The 14,200-nt window shown below is 40.5% G+C and overlaps 1 protein-coding gene across 8 annotated transcripts in view; it reads right to left on the bottom strand.

Moving 5' to 3' along the window:
* The window catches only part of ST8SIA6 (ST8 alpha-N-acetyl-neuraminide alpha-2,8-sialyltransferase 6), a 47,294-nt gene that overhangs the window by 13,088 nt on the left and 20,006 nt on the right, over positions 1–14,200 (bottom strand). For 7 of the 8 annotated variants that reach the window (XR_009725276.1, XM_061352335.1, XM_061352352.1 and 4 more), the window contains 3 exons: positions 6,362–6,506; positions 3,960–4,072; positions 2,669–2,761 (listed from right to left, as the gene is read on the bottom strand). Coding sequence is in view for 7 of the 8 variants with exons in the window: in XM_061352335.1 (XP_061208319.1) it covers positions 2,669–2,761; positions 3,960–4,072; positions 6,362–6,506 (351 nt within the window). In the remaining variant the exon portion in view is untranslated. Of the gene's footprint in view, positions 1–2,668; positions 2,762–3,959; positions 4,073–6,361; positions 6,507–7,259; positions 7,353–14,200 lie in introns of those variants that run through there. The other variant, XM_061352361.1, reaches the window with a different exon arrangement.

Genomic DNA, 14,200 nt, shown 5'->3' with positions numbered 1-14,200 from the left:
GGACCTGTTTACAGAATCAATCAATTTAAGAAACTTAAGGAAGAACGGAAAAGAAAAAAAAAAAGGCATTTTTATTTCCTGCATTTAAAAATACATGCACTATGGATTTTTATACTATACACAGTATGATATGTACTGCATGTGCTTATGAAATGTGTTTCTTACGTCAAAAGGTATATAATAACCTCTCTTCAAAACCTGGGTGTCAGCCCCGTTTGGAAATGGATGTAAGTATGCATATGAGCAGTCTTGGAGCGTTAAAGAGTAGTGTGTGCTCAAGTTTCACAGAGTCTTAACTGCTTTTGATATACTTTTAAAATAGCTGAAAATATAAGCATATCTATTTATCCCCTTAGACTACAAAGGGAACAGATGGAGTTAGAGATCTAACTTCACAAATGAAGAGGATTTATTCTCAGATGCTTCAGTTCCCAACAAACAGCAAGGAGACTTTAGTTCTCACAACTGTTGGTGCTCAGTAATGTTTATTCTGACTGAGGACTTTCTGAGTCTCATGCTCTGCCAGGGAGGAGGGGAAGCTAGGAGGAAGTAGAGACAGGGCACCTGACCCAAACTAGCTAAAGAGGTATTACATAGCACACCACATCATGCCCAGTATAAAAACTGGGGGCAGTTACCAAGAAGGGTGAGATTACTGCTCAGATCAGACTGGGTATCGGTTGTCCGGTGGTGAGCAGTTGTATTCTCTTCCCTTGTTATTTCCCTTACCATTATTGTTATTGGTAGCAGCAGCAGTGGTTTGTGTTATACTTTAGTTACTGGGCTGTTCTTATCTCAACCCATGGGAGCTACATTCTTTTTGATTCTCCTTCCTGTCCCTCCGGGAGCTGGAGGGGGTGGGAGGAAAGGGCGAGAGTGAGTGAGCGAGCGGCTACATGGTTCTGAATTACTGGCTGGGCTGAAGCCACAACACATTACCATCAGATTCTGAAGTAAAATGAAGACAACTCAGGCCCTCCTGTTGACCTCAGCCCCCTGTGCATGCAGCAGCCACACAGCCAAAGCAAGCAAGAAATGCCCGAGCATGTGTCTAGGAAGAGTGGCTGAAGGGTGAACTTCTGGCCTTTACTACAAGAATCTTCTCTATTTTGACTCAGTGTAAAGTACATAAAGAGCCTTCAGGACACAACTCAGATCTGTTCTTCCATAGCTAGAAACCTGAAAACCTCAACTTCGTCTTGTTTTCTTTTTCAGCTCTGCCCCTGTGAGGTGCAGTGTAGCCCAGCTCCATTTGAACACATAAGAACTGTGCTTCTCTCTCCCAAGAGAGTTCACCTACATTGTACACCCTGACAGGCACAGTTCAAAAGCTGATTAACCTTAACAATAACAGCAGACTAACCCAGTACTCAAACACAGAATTCGAAATTAGAGTGAATAAAGTCAGAATAGGTCTTCTGAGACAAGAAAAAAAAACTTAGTTCTGCTAAATGGTGCCAAGTTCCTTCCTCTGCTCTTTCAAAGGCATTTACAGTGTTCTCTGAGTAGTCAATTATTTTTGTTTTTTTAGATTCTAGATTTAAAGTCCTCTCAATCTCATTTCACCCTCATGCAGATTTAGCTCCTGTTTCCTTCATTGTAATTGCTATGAACCCTGATGTGACTACACTGGGTTTAAAAATGAGGGCAGCTGTGGCAGAACACATTGATCAAGCCCAGACAAATCATGCAGCAGGTCAGTAGCCACCACCGATGCTGAGTCACTGGACAAAGTTCTCCTGCCTGATATGGTTGTGCAGCCCTTCTAACATCAATAAGCTAGATCTGGTTTTGGGGAAGCAATAACTCATTTTCATTTAAGTCAAAAAGGCCTGGGTAAGCATTAAGGTAGTTAGTACTGACTGCAAAAATCACTTTCTATCTTTGAATCAATAACAAATACTTGTTAGCCATTTGTATGCTCACTATAATTTCCCTTCTTCCTTTAAAGGAAAAAATAAAAAGCTCTGATGTTGTGTATTTGACAACTATAGCAATGACAGACAATAAGATACAGTATGATCAGTAAGCAGTAAATAACATGCCACATCAGTCCTTTTCATAGATAAGCCGCAGTTCCAGCCTGCTGAAGATGTCAAATTACTCAGCCTGGCCTTACCAGATTTTCTTTTCGTCAAGAAGGTGCAAAAAAAGAACTTTGCTGAGAAAAAAAAAAGTGTGTGAGCAGCTTTTACACGGATTGAGAAAACGGATTACAGAAATTGGGCCTCCATTCAGGAAACAGCCTTCATCAGAACAGCTTCTAACATGGGTTTACAGTCCTACTGACAGAGTCAGACACACATTTCCAAGCTTTCCTGATTTATGATTACAATTCCTTTCTTATGCTGGGGGTCACAAGGGTCACAGGGGGGAAAGAAGCTTGGTCTTGCAATCATCAGTTTTACTCTGTCATAAATTGGGGACTGGTACTAAGCAAGCCACTTGCTAACGTGGGTATTGCTGACTCCTTCCTGCTCCATAAAAGGCCAGGTTTAACATATTTCCATTTACATTGGTACAGATTTTACATGGAAACTAAAGCTTAATGAAGTAATCTGTGTGCACTGCTCTCTGTGCTGGTATCCCAACGGATTTCCAACAAAATCTAAATCATGTCAAACAATTATACAATATTGCACCAAAACAGATTTGCAGTAGCACTTACTTCTGAGCTATGATACTCGGATTAACAGTCACAAGGTTTGTTTTATTGCCAACATCTTTGCTAATGCTTCCCATGGTTGGAGGGAGGTTACACCTGAAATTGAGAAACATTTACTTTAACAAATGCATACCAGAAATGCTGTACAGTTAATATTTGCAAACTCCTCTCTTGCACAATGACACTTTCACGTCAGCTCCCAGAGATCTCTAAGAACTTTACAAATATTAAATAAGGCTTACAGCACTTCCAGTAAAAATATTTAATCTACTGTACAGATGGTTAAAATAGGGCACAGGGAGCTCATTTTCACAAATCATCTTACAAATCAGGAGCAAAGCTAAAATCCCAGAAGGCACCAGTCTATGAATGCCCTGTTAGGTGCTAAGGTATAATTGTCCCTCTTGCCTAAACAATGCATTTCTTCTGGAAGTCTTCTATTATGTCTTCTACAACAACAATGGGATAACTTGCCCAACTGCAGAAACAGTGGTTTCCATAAAAGGTAAAGAAAGCATTTTTTTCAAACCAGTCAGTAAGTTTAGCATCTTACTATACCATTTCCCATTTTTATGAAGACAGTTACATAACTGGAAAGGCTGGGTTTTTCTTTTTTTCCTATTTTGCTTTGTTTTGGTTTTGGTTTTTTAATTTTAAAAGCCCAAACATTAGTCAAAAGTAGGAAAGGAAACAAAATCCAGCAGACTGAGTGAGTGGACATCACTGAGAGAACCTGCATGCTGTTACTCTGTTCCTTTGCATGAACTACAAAGTGTGAGTCACATACTAAGAGAGTGCACCAAACTACTGTCTGGCTGTGCCTGGGTTTGTCCACAATCTACAGAGGGAGGTCAAAAAAATCTACTTCAATTAGATGACTACATTTTTAGATGGCTAACAGAAGGTGAGGCAAATATTGGGGCAGTTAAAGAACTGTATTAGTGAGCCAACATAAGGGTGCTGTTTAACAAAGGGTTTATAAACGCTTTGTTAAACCAAAGGTAAACATGTGACATTTAATGCCAGTCTTATTTCAGTTTCAGGGTTTTCTTTATTCTCTTACCTTGATTAAAAAAATATATCTCTGCAATCATAGATCATACATGTATCCCTACAGTCCTCTCTTTACTTAAGAAGCAGTGGTCTGAAATCTACAAAGCATAAGGAGTATCCTTAGAGAGACAGCAATAAAGAATGGGCAAGATCTTGCTACAAACTGGCACTGGCATGCTTCCAATCCTACCAAGTTTTCAGAAACACAAGACACACTTCAGTAAGAAAGAGCAGCTCTTACCTAAACACAAAGTCAGAACGATCTATTTCAGCTCCACAGCTGGAATTTTTCAGAATGCCCCCGTTTCCAACCACAGCACAGGTCTTGAAGGGATAGACCGAAAGAGGAGAGGACTGCAACAAATAAAAAGACACAGCCAATACCTTATAAATCATTGTGATTGCTTCTTTGCACCTTTAGTCATTCATCCTTGTAGGTTTAATCTGGTAAATCCCAGTGAAAGCATTCACCATTTAGCACACAGGGTTGCCATGCCTGGACAATCAAGGGCCAAAAATAGGCACCAACAGACTGAGAACTGCTACTTCTGTCGTCAGAACTTTGAAGGAATAACACGGGATTGTTAAAACTAGATTAACATCTTTAAAGACACTTCACACAAAAGTTACCCAGTTAGCAGACTGAATGTTTTATAAGCAAAGGACCTAATTTGTACTGAAGACAGGTTGAATTTAGCCATTTTCCTTTGTATTGTAACAGACTGGGGGTTGTCACAGTCATTGACTTTATCAGCTAACAGAAGGTAACTTTGTAAATGTGCGTTACTTTATCATCACACAATTACACTTGCTACAAAATAATCAGCTAAGGGGAACCTGAAGATGCTGGTAAGAATAGTCATGTGCCCTGGTTAAAGTCATGGCAAATGTGATAGCTAACTGAAGAAGTTACTGTTTGTGGCTGCTCACCCTCTACTCCCCTCCTTGTTGGAGGTTGCTGTTTTGCAGGGGGGAAGCTGAATGGGGGCTAAGTGAAGCCACTTGTGAACCAGCACAGATCACAACCTAGCAAATGAATGTAAATCGTTGGCTATTTCATTTGATGTTAATATAGCTGGCTGTTATCCCAGCCTCAGAAACATCTCATACATCTTGTTCAGCCTCTCCTGCTGTGGAAGCACTGACATTTAACATAGAGGATAACAGATGAGCTACTATCACCGCAGAAACTGAACTCACTTGTAAAACTGAGTCAAAATTTGCTTACAGAAAGCATTATCCTTCCTCCTTCTCTCAGCAGCTTACTGAAAGAGAATCAGGAAGTGACACTGTTACGAACAAGGCAAGAAGTGTGGGGAAAGTGGCAGACATGTTCAAATGTTTTGCTCAATTCTGAAAAGGCAGTAGGAGAACACAAAGGCCAAACAACTCTGATTAACTTAGCAAGTATACGTTCAGATAAAACATATCGCTTTTTTCCTCCACTCAGTTTAAACTTGGAGCCACAGTAACCTCTATTGCAATGAAGTTTTTAGTGATTCACAGTGGCATTAGAAAGGACTAGACTCATGGTAGCTGGCATCTCACAAATTCACAATGGGTAAGAGGGATCCCATGTGCTCTTACTTTTGAGATATTAAGTACCTATCTGTGCCCACCTTTGTCTTGCTTTCAGAGCTTGTATGTCTGTAAGGGACTGTAAGTCCCGATCTACAAAATTGCATTCCTTTGCTCAACTGGTGTTTCTGGCTGTAAAGGCTCCACCCCAGTGGGCAACAAAGTTGGTGAAAGGGCTGGAAGCAATGTCCTGTGAGGAGCAGCCGAGAACTTTGGGATTGTCTAGTCTGGAGAAAAGGAGGCTGGGGGCAACCTCTTTGCCCTCCACAGCTTCCTGAGGAGGGGATGTGGAAAGGGAGGTGCTGAGTTCTTCTCTCTGGTATCCAGTGATAGGACACATGGGAATGGTTCAAAGCTACACCAGGGAGGTTTAGGAATTAGGAAATTAGGAAGCATTTCTTTACCAAGAGGGTAGTCAAACACTGGAACAGGCTCCCTAGAGAGGTGATCAATGCTCCATACCTGTCAGTGTTTGAGACCTATTTGTACAATCCCTTAACAACCTGCTTTAACTTGGGTCAGACCTGAATTGGTCAGACAGTTGAACTAGATGATCATTGTAGGTTCCTTTCAACTGAAATAGTTCTATTCTGTTCTGTTCTATATCAGGTTTACCACCAAAATAGCTTTCCTAACTTATATGCCCAAGCCAGCACCAGAAATGCCATGGGAATATGAGGAATATGAAATGTTGTTCCATACTGAAATCCCTTTGAAAATGGGAATGAGAAAAGCATGCAAACATGCTCAAAGTATTCACTCCTGAATTCAGCTGGCTGCCAAATCAGGATGCAACTTGTGTTCTTCAGCAACTCTGCCTACAATGTGATCTGTGGTACCCTGTCTATGCCTCCATCACTGCAGAAGGCAGTTAAAAAATAGGTCTTATGAGGTGAATGAATAAGTGTATACAGGGGGTAAATGGCCTCTTCCAAAGGAATCAAAGAAAGCAGTTCATTTACTAACCCAAAAGATATATGATACTGCAATTATAATAACAGGCTTTTATACCTTATTCTTATACCTTATAACAGGTTCTTTATATCTTATAAATACAGTTCTTACCACAGGCAGCATCTTAAAAATGTCCTCTGTAATGAGGATGGTCTTTTTACTGTCCACTTCATAACTCATGTTACTTCCCAGAGGGCTGTTGTTTTGAGAAGCAATAAAATTGTGAACTGCATCACAGCAGGAAGCTAATTCTGACCTGCAAAAAACCCAAACAAAACCTGCTCAAAGACAGGCAAATAAGCAGGAAAATGTTGGTAGATAAGTAGATCAATGAAGAACAATTCTAATTAACTAAGCAACAAAATGCTATATGAGCCCTTGACTTGCTTTTTAAACCAAGTCCCTTTTCACAGCAAACGTTCAGAAATAATCAGACCAAGAACCCCTTCTCTTATCCTGTTTTTCTCCCTTGGTCACCCTTTCCCATCCAGAAAAAGTTGTAATTGGTCTTCTCCTTACTATTACTCGCTTCAGCCCCCAAAGAATTAACAATGCATTTTCTGTCCACACAGAATGAGTGACTGTAGGAAATTAGAAGGCTGAAGAAAGAACCAAGCAGATTAAAGGGATGGTGATGGGAAGTACTGCCTGTAGTACCTAGGGAACAGTTAAATGGTCACAGGGCAATTAATTAATAATTCATTACCACACCTGTTCAGCACACTTTTTCTGTGCACAGTATCACAGATAATAAATAGATTACATCACAACTTGCAATTAAAGAAGACAGATATCTTCATGGTAGAGACAGGCAGCAAAGCTGCTCTCCAAAACAGCTAGCAGAGGTCCTTAAATAGATAAGACTGCAAGTGAATCTCTCAAATTTTATGTAGGAGTAAAGGCTATCACCCATCTTACAATTTCTGCTACCTCCAAACTTACAAAAATATTATGTGTGCAAACATCCTATGTTATTAACAGTAAGATGCAATGAAAAGCCCCATCATACCTTTGAAATCAGACATGAAATGCTGTAATTCATTTTGCTTTAGGGAACAATGTTCTCTCTGCTGCTACCTGATCCAATTTTCAGACTGTAAGGCTGAAATATTCATGGCCAGACATTATCTATCAATTGTCAGGACATTAGGTGAGATATTAAGAAAACTACTAACCATTTAGAGAAGGAAATTCGTTGATAACAGAATTGCTTGGAATTTAGAAGATAACAGAGCATGGAATTCTGTCCTAACACTGAAGGTTAATAGTGAAGAAAAAATACAGATATATTTACAGCTGGAGCCAGAGGAATAGAAAAGCTTTGTTTCACACTTTTTCCATAAGGCAAACCAAACCATTGGAACTACTTAAACAATACAGGCCAAATTTTGGATAAGCTGACATTAATAGGGTAAGACACAGTTAAGAGAAGTTGCTTCATTCAACTTTATCTACAACGTACACATCACAAATATTCTTATAATAATGTAATTCTATTTCTGATGGAGATAAGACATAGTCCAGCACATGGAAGAGCCCAAGGATTATGTTTCCTGGAAGACAAGGAAGATAATGAACAGGTCTGGGATAACTCTCAATCTCACTTCTCTTGAAATAATGGTCAAAAATGGAGGAAATAAAAGGTGGGAAAGTTGATTTGATTCATACATAAAATACCAAATGAAAGATTACCATTTCAGTTGTCAAACTGCTTACTGTACATATTAACCCATTTTGAATACTGAGGCCTGAAACTCCTCAGAGTTCCCATATGTGTGAGGAACACTGGCAACAGCTGAGTGCTGCAGTGACACAGATCTGAAATAATCATACTAGGAGAGTTACCAGGAAATGTTAACAGGAAATACGTCTCCTGAGGGTGGAACCAGTAGGGCTCAGATTTCCACAAGCCATATTCAGCTCCACTCCCTGAATGCAGTGATTTCCACTGCCTTGCTCAAAGCTTTAATGAGCAAGGCAGGTCTGTGGTCAATTAAAACCACTAAGGACAAGGGTGGTGATGGAACCAAGACTATGCTCTTGTGAGTAAGGAGGTACACACATGGTAAAAACAACTGAGCATATAACATACTATTTTAAGCATATAGAAAAATACAAATGGAGCAATGAGGCAGGAGAGTACAATAATTAAGTATGAAAACACTAGATGTTATTGAACTACTCTTGACTAGGGACCACTTGCTTTTTTGATTACTTTTTCCTATAAGCAGCTCTTTCTAACCTTAATATGTACTGCAGTAATAAGAGGATTCAGACATCACTGTCATGCCCTGAGGGCACCATCAAGCCTCACTACCCCTGTCCAGGCCCTGGGGCCACCCCCATCTTGCCCGACCCTCGGCCATATTTCAGCCCTCCAGAGCCATCAGTCCCTGCCCAGCAACACCACAGCAGGGCCAGTTTCCAGCTGTGCCCATCCCATCCCATGGCACATGCCCATGCCTAGGGCTGCCTCACTCCTGGTTAGGGTGCAAGGAGCCTGGCTGCCAGAGTCTCTTCTGCCAGGAGGTTATTGCGCTGGGATCCCATTCCCTGTCCCTCAAGGAGCAGCCATCTCTCACTGCTCTCTGGCAATCACATGGAGATGAAGGACCACAAACCCCATAATTTTGTTTTCTTTGATTTTTTTCCTAAAGCTAAAAGGCCTAAATATTATGTGCAAACCACAGGAGGTTCAGAGAAGGAATAACACCAAAATATTCTTGCCCAGCTTTAGTTCTGTGTGTGATGGCAACCAGAACCTGGAAAAGCAAACTGATGACAGATAACAGTCATTAACACAGATGATGTGGGTTTGCATTTTATTACTCATTCCACAAGAATGACTTCTTCAATAAAAGTAGAAATAGTCTGGAAGAAAAATGGATATCAGAATTAATAAGAAAATAATTGTTTAAATTAATATTATGGATCCACTGCACAAGTAAAACAGAGCCAGGCTAATTCAGAAACACACTGAAAACAAGAGAATAGATACTGATTAATGATACCTATTCTGATCTTACCTAAGAGCATGCATGCTAAAAATTCAGAAGTAACAATAGAAACCTCCTACTTAGATCAAATCATGACACAGAGTCTCACTGTACCAAAGCATTCATGTACAGAACTCCAGCAGGAACGCATGTAACCTGCAGAAAGCAATACCCACTAACAATATATTTAGCTATCTGTTCATATAGGATTTTGTACATATGGTAAGTCTCCAACTGACAGCAAAGAATAACAAAGAGACAGAGACAAGGCAGTTCAAGCAATCTGTTACTGCAATCGTCATCATAGTATTAATGTCATATGTGGCCTTTGTCATGAGGTAATGACACCCTGAAGAACATGTACTTCATAAGATTAAGACATGTATCGTACAAGTTCAGAGGAGGACCTCAAAGATAGTCAGAGGAGCGCCCCTGCTATGGAGGCAGGCTAAGAGAGTTGGGCTTGTTCAGCCTGGAGAAGAGAAGGCTCTGGGAGACCTTAGAAAAGCCTTTCAGTAGGGAAAGGGGACCTACAAGAAATCTGGAGAAGGACTGTTTACAAGGGCATGTAGTGATAGCACAAGGGGGAATGCCTTTAAACTCCGAGAGAGGAGATTTAGATTAAATATTAGGAAGAAAGTCTTCAGTACAAGAGGGGTGAGGCACTGGCACAGGTTGCCCCCTCCCTGGGAGTGTTCAGGTTGGACGAGTGTTTGAACAATCTGGTCTAGTGTGAGGTGTGTCCCTGCCCATGGCAGGGGGGTTGGAACTAAATGATGTTTACTGGGCCTTCCAAATCCAACTATTCCATGCTTCTATACAGTCCACTCTAGCAGAAGTCAGAAAGTACCTGCAGGATCTAAATATGCTGATGTAGTTTCTTTGCAGCTCCTGTAGTAGCTCTGTAGCTAAGAGGCATTTTAGCTGGTTCAGTGCTTGTGTACAGGCTGTATGTGCCCACTGACAAGACACAGTGTGCACACATCTGCAAGACATTGCAAGCATCTCAACACCTTCCTTCTGACAACTCAGTCTGAACCAGCCATAAGGGCCAAAGCAGTCAGCAGTTAGTCTAGGGCTAGCAGTTTCCCAGCTGGTCCAAAGACCAGAACTGCCCTTATCCTGAATGAAATGGGAAGAATCTAGAAGGGTGAAATCTGTCTTCATGGAACAAGCTTCTACAGAGTTTAAAAACTCCCCTCTCCTCCAAACTACTGATACAAGCACCAAAACAACCTTTGATTCACCCTTCTGCAATAAGTAGGATCCTTTTTGCAGAACACGTTCCTTAATTAGAAATGCTTAGCCAAAGTCATTTTGCTCTAGATTTTTAAAAATATTTTATTCAGGTATATATCTGGTGTGAAAATGCACTTGCTTCTGCACCAAAACTTTACCCAGTCTCCTACTCTGGGACACAGGAAAGAGAATATAGCACTGGAACTGTCTGCTCCAGCCTAAACCTGGAGCACTGGGCTAGTGCAATTAACCATGACCCTCAAGGGGCTGCAGTACTCCCAGGAGAATGGGAGCCTGCGGAACCTGACAAAACTGTGTGAACTTGACAGCATTTCTTCTGTGTAAACTACACTTCAGTGTGATGCCAGGGCCTGCAGACCCGGGGCCAGAGGGCATTCTTCATCGCTGAGGACAGTGTGAACTAGTTCACTGTTATTATACATTGGACTAAATTGAGGTGGGAGGAGGGGAACAGTGGATGGGGAGGGACACTGCAGAAGTATCAAAATACACAGAACATTCCTCTAAATAGTAAATGCTCAACTGTCGTCAAAGGCCACACTTGGGACAATGAGGCAAATAATCACAATTTGCACTAAATTTGCTTAGTTTAAAGCTAGGAAGCACAATAAAACAGGTACAGGATTTCAACAATTTGAGACTTTTAAACTTCTTTCAGTAAGGGTCTCAGCCCATTTGACTCTAACTCACCTTTACTAACATCTGTACAAGCAACTGTTGGCAAAAAGAAATACCAGTGCTACTATAAAGCACTTGCACATTATCCACACCAGCAATGCTCACACAGACATATCTCTCTGTGGGTCTTCAGTTACCCAAGACACATAAACACCACATAAAAGGGATAACCAAACCCAAAGTAAGAATAGCATATATTTAAAGCTGTAACTCCTGTAAGCCTCATGCTAAGTGTATCTCACAGCACAGTTTGTAATATCATTTGAATAAAGGGCAAAGTATTCCAAGCAACAAAAGTCTGATAATTATTAATAACCAGATAAAGTCTATGCTTGACTAATAGCTTGCATTAATACTTCACCTAATTTGGGTGTTTGTAAGCATTAGCTCATGTGAGTTATTGTACTGTACATGTGAAGACAACAAGGACTTTGAGGTTTCATATTAAAGAGACTGTCTTGTCAGTACAGAGAAGCACCTACAAAAAATCCCACTGTGTAACAGCAAGATTTCAAGGGTGTGACTACCGATAGTGAGACTACCTTTCATGTATGCCCACTGCTGTAAAACCTTATAATGAGTAAGCAATTATCTTACTGTACTGCACTGGGGGCTCTAGACAACCAGGCTCTTGTCAATCCAAGTCAACAGCATCAACGCGCAATGAGGCATATTATTCCAATCTTTTAGAAAAAAGTGGTTAAATCTGGTGTCTGAAACAGAACGTGTTGAAGGAGAATGCTACTCCAACAGCTCTTAAACTGTCTGTAAATGAAGCACTATCATAAATGTCTAAAGCAGTGAAAGCCAACAGGGTTGAAACTGAAATCAAGACTGCATATGTAAAAAGTGTAATAAAATTGCCAAACCAAAGACTATTTAAAGAGTCTGCCATGAAGACATAATTAACTCAGTCTGATTCCAAATTAGGTTCCCCTCATAGGAATCCTCCAGCCTTTAGGAAGTATATAGTCTGTAGAGCAATTAAAAATTCAACCATTTCTCCAAACTGTCCCCAATTACTATCTCTCAACCCCATCTTTTTTTCTGAAGTAGAAATGTGTCTTCGAATATATACTCCTGACTTGATATATGATCTGTTAAACCTATGGAGCAAATGTACTCTTAAGTCACACTGTAATCTCAGAGTTCTGCATGTTTTCTTGCATGCTCCAATGAATGATTTCAGACAGTAGAGTGGAATTATTGACCTGTTTAGTGTTAGGAAAGCTATTGATTATGTAGTTGTGTAAGCTTATGAAAGCATAAACTGACCTTGAAAGGTACTGTATTTGTGTTTCAACTGTGGTTCACTGCAGTGCACAGATGTTGTGAGCAGCGCTGTTATTTATATACCACAGTGTAGCACACTACAAATTAATCTCTTCAAGGAGTGGGATTTTATAATCTTCACGAATGTTTAACACACACTTTTCAGAAGAGATATTAAAGTGGGAAAAGGGTAATAGAGGTCAAGTGGAATAAAAAGCAGGAGGGAAATTACAGGGCTAGGAAAATGAGTTGATCTTTTAACTATTCTTTTCAAGATCCAGGGTTTTTTAAGTAGTATTTTATTCTTCTAAAAAAAAGTTTAAGATATTTTGGTGAGGTGGAGCAGTGTGCCAGCTAAACTGTGGGAATTTCCTTCCCCCTTCATTATCAGATGCAAATAAGGGTTGTCAGGATGGCATTTCTGTGGGCAGAGGGGCCATTATCCACAGCTCACACAGGGCTATTTCAGTCTGATACCACTCCTCAAGAACCATTTCACTGCTTTGCCAGCCTCCAAGCTCAGCAAGACAGCGCAGAAATACAATGCCCAGAGGCTTCACTGAAATACAGCATCTGCTTAGCCTTTCTCCATAGCCTGCCTCCCTCCCCCCACAGTAATTGTGAAGGCTGTTGTAGCTATTTCTTAGCTTCCAGCAAAAACAGGAGTTGCAACTATTTGGAAAACCTGCAGATTATTTGCCACCATGGGTGTGTAGCCCAAATGAGGATAAATCAAGCTTAGAAATCTGTAAAGCAAAGGGATGTGGAGGTGTAAAAAAAAAACAACAAACCCAAAACGATTACAGCTTGCACCTAATTGGGCTCTGTAATCTGTTGCACTAATGAAACATTTCTTTTAAGTGGAAAACCTTTGAAGAATACTAATATAATAATTAATATTCAGGTTACCTAGGGAACCTGAGACTCCACTGTATGTAGCGAGAAGGGCCTCTGCAGAGGAAGCTACCCAGCACAGCTTTTTTTCCTGGAGCTTTGAGAATGACACTTCCAGGCAGCTGTGAGATTACTTCCCCTCCCTTTCCGAGTTTCTGCCAATCCTCTCTTATAACCAACAGATCTGAGGACTTGCTTTGCCTAAAACAAGTTAAAGCTGATGTGAATCTGAAAAGGGAGGGAGAACTCAGGTAGGCTTAGAAACGAAGAGGTAATACAGAGATGCTTGATGTTTGTATAGCCATAAAGAAGACAAATGGAAAAAAAAACCAACCAAACAAAAACCTACCAAACAAACAAAAAAAAAAAGCACAAAAAACCAAGCACAGCTAAATTTCATAAAGGAAAGGTCTGCATAACAAAATACTTAACTAGTTCTCTATATGTCAGCAGCAGTAAACATCAGAGGCTTCCCCTAAACCACTGTTAGTAGGATACCATTTATGCCACTTCTGTTGTGTTCCATTCTGCTAGTGTTGTGAAGTTAGATAAAACCTCTTTAGCGACGGCTGACAAGCACTACTGTGGGGTACAATAAATCTTGACCAGGATTGCAAGAGCAATGAATCCAGTGCTCGCACTTTCTCCTCTGAGGACAGCCTAAATCTGGCAGTGCTGATGTCAGCATTACAGATACTGAAATAAGCAAAGGGTCAGAAGCCTGATACCCTGAGAGAGGCTGGACAAAAAAAAAAAACCCAAAATCAACCAGAGAAGAGTGACTGTGGATATGGGAGGTATTAAAGAGAAAATCATGGCTTGTACTTGCCTCATGATTCCTCTTGATTTT

This window comes from Neopsephotus bourkii, unplaced genomic scaffold, assembly GCF_033783945.1.
Source record: "Neopsephotus bourkii isolate Nb327-2 ecotype Australia unplaced genomic scaffold, CSIRO-AGI_Nbou_v1 NB_53, whole genome shotgun sequence".
In the NCBI taxonomy this organism is placed as follows: Eukaryota; Metazoa; Chordata; class Aves; order Psittaciformes; family Psittacidae; genus Neopsephotus; species Neopsephotus bourkii.
The sequence above is the reverse complement of the archived record's forward strand: the minus strand, read 5'-3'. Positions and strand labels throughout refer to the sequence as shown.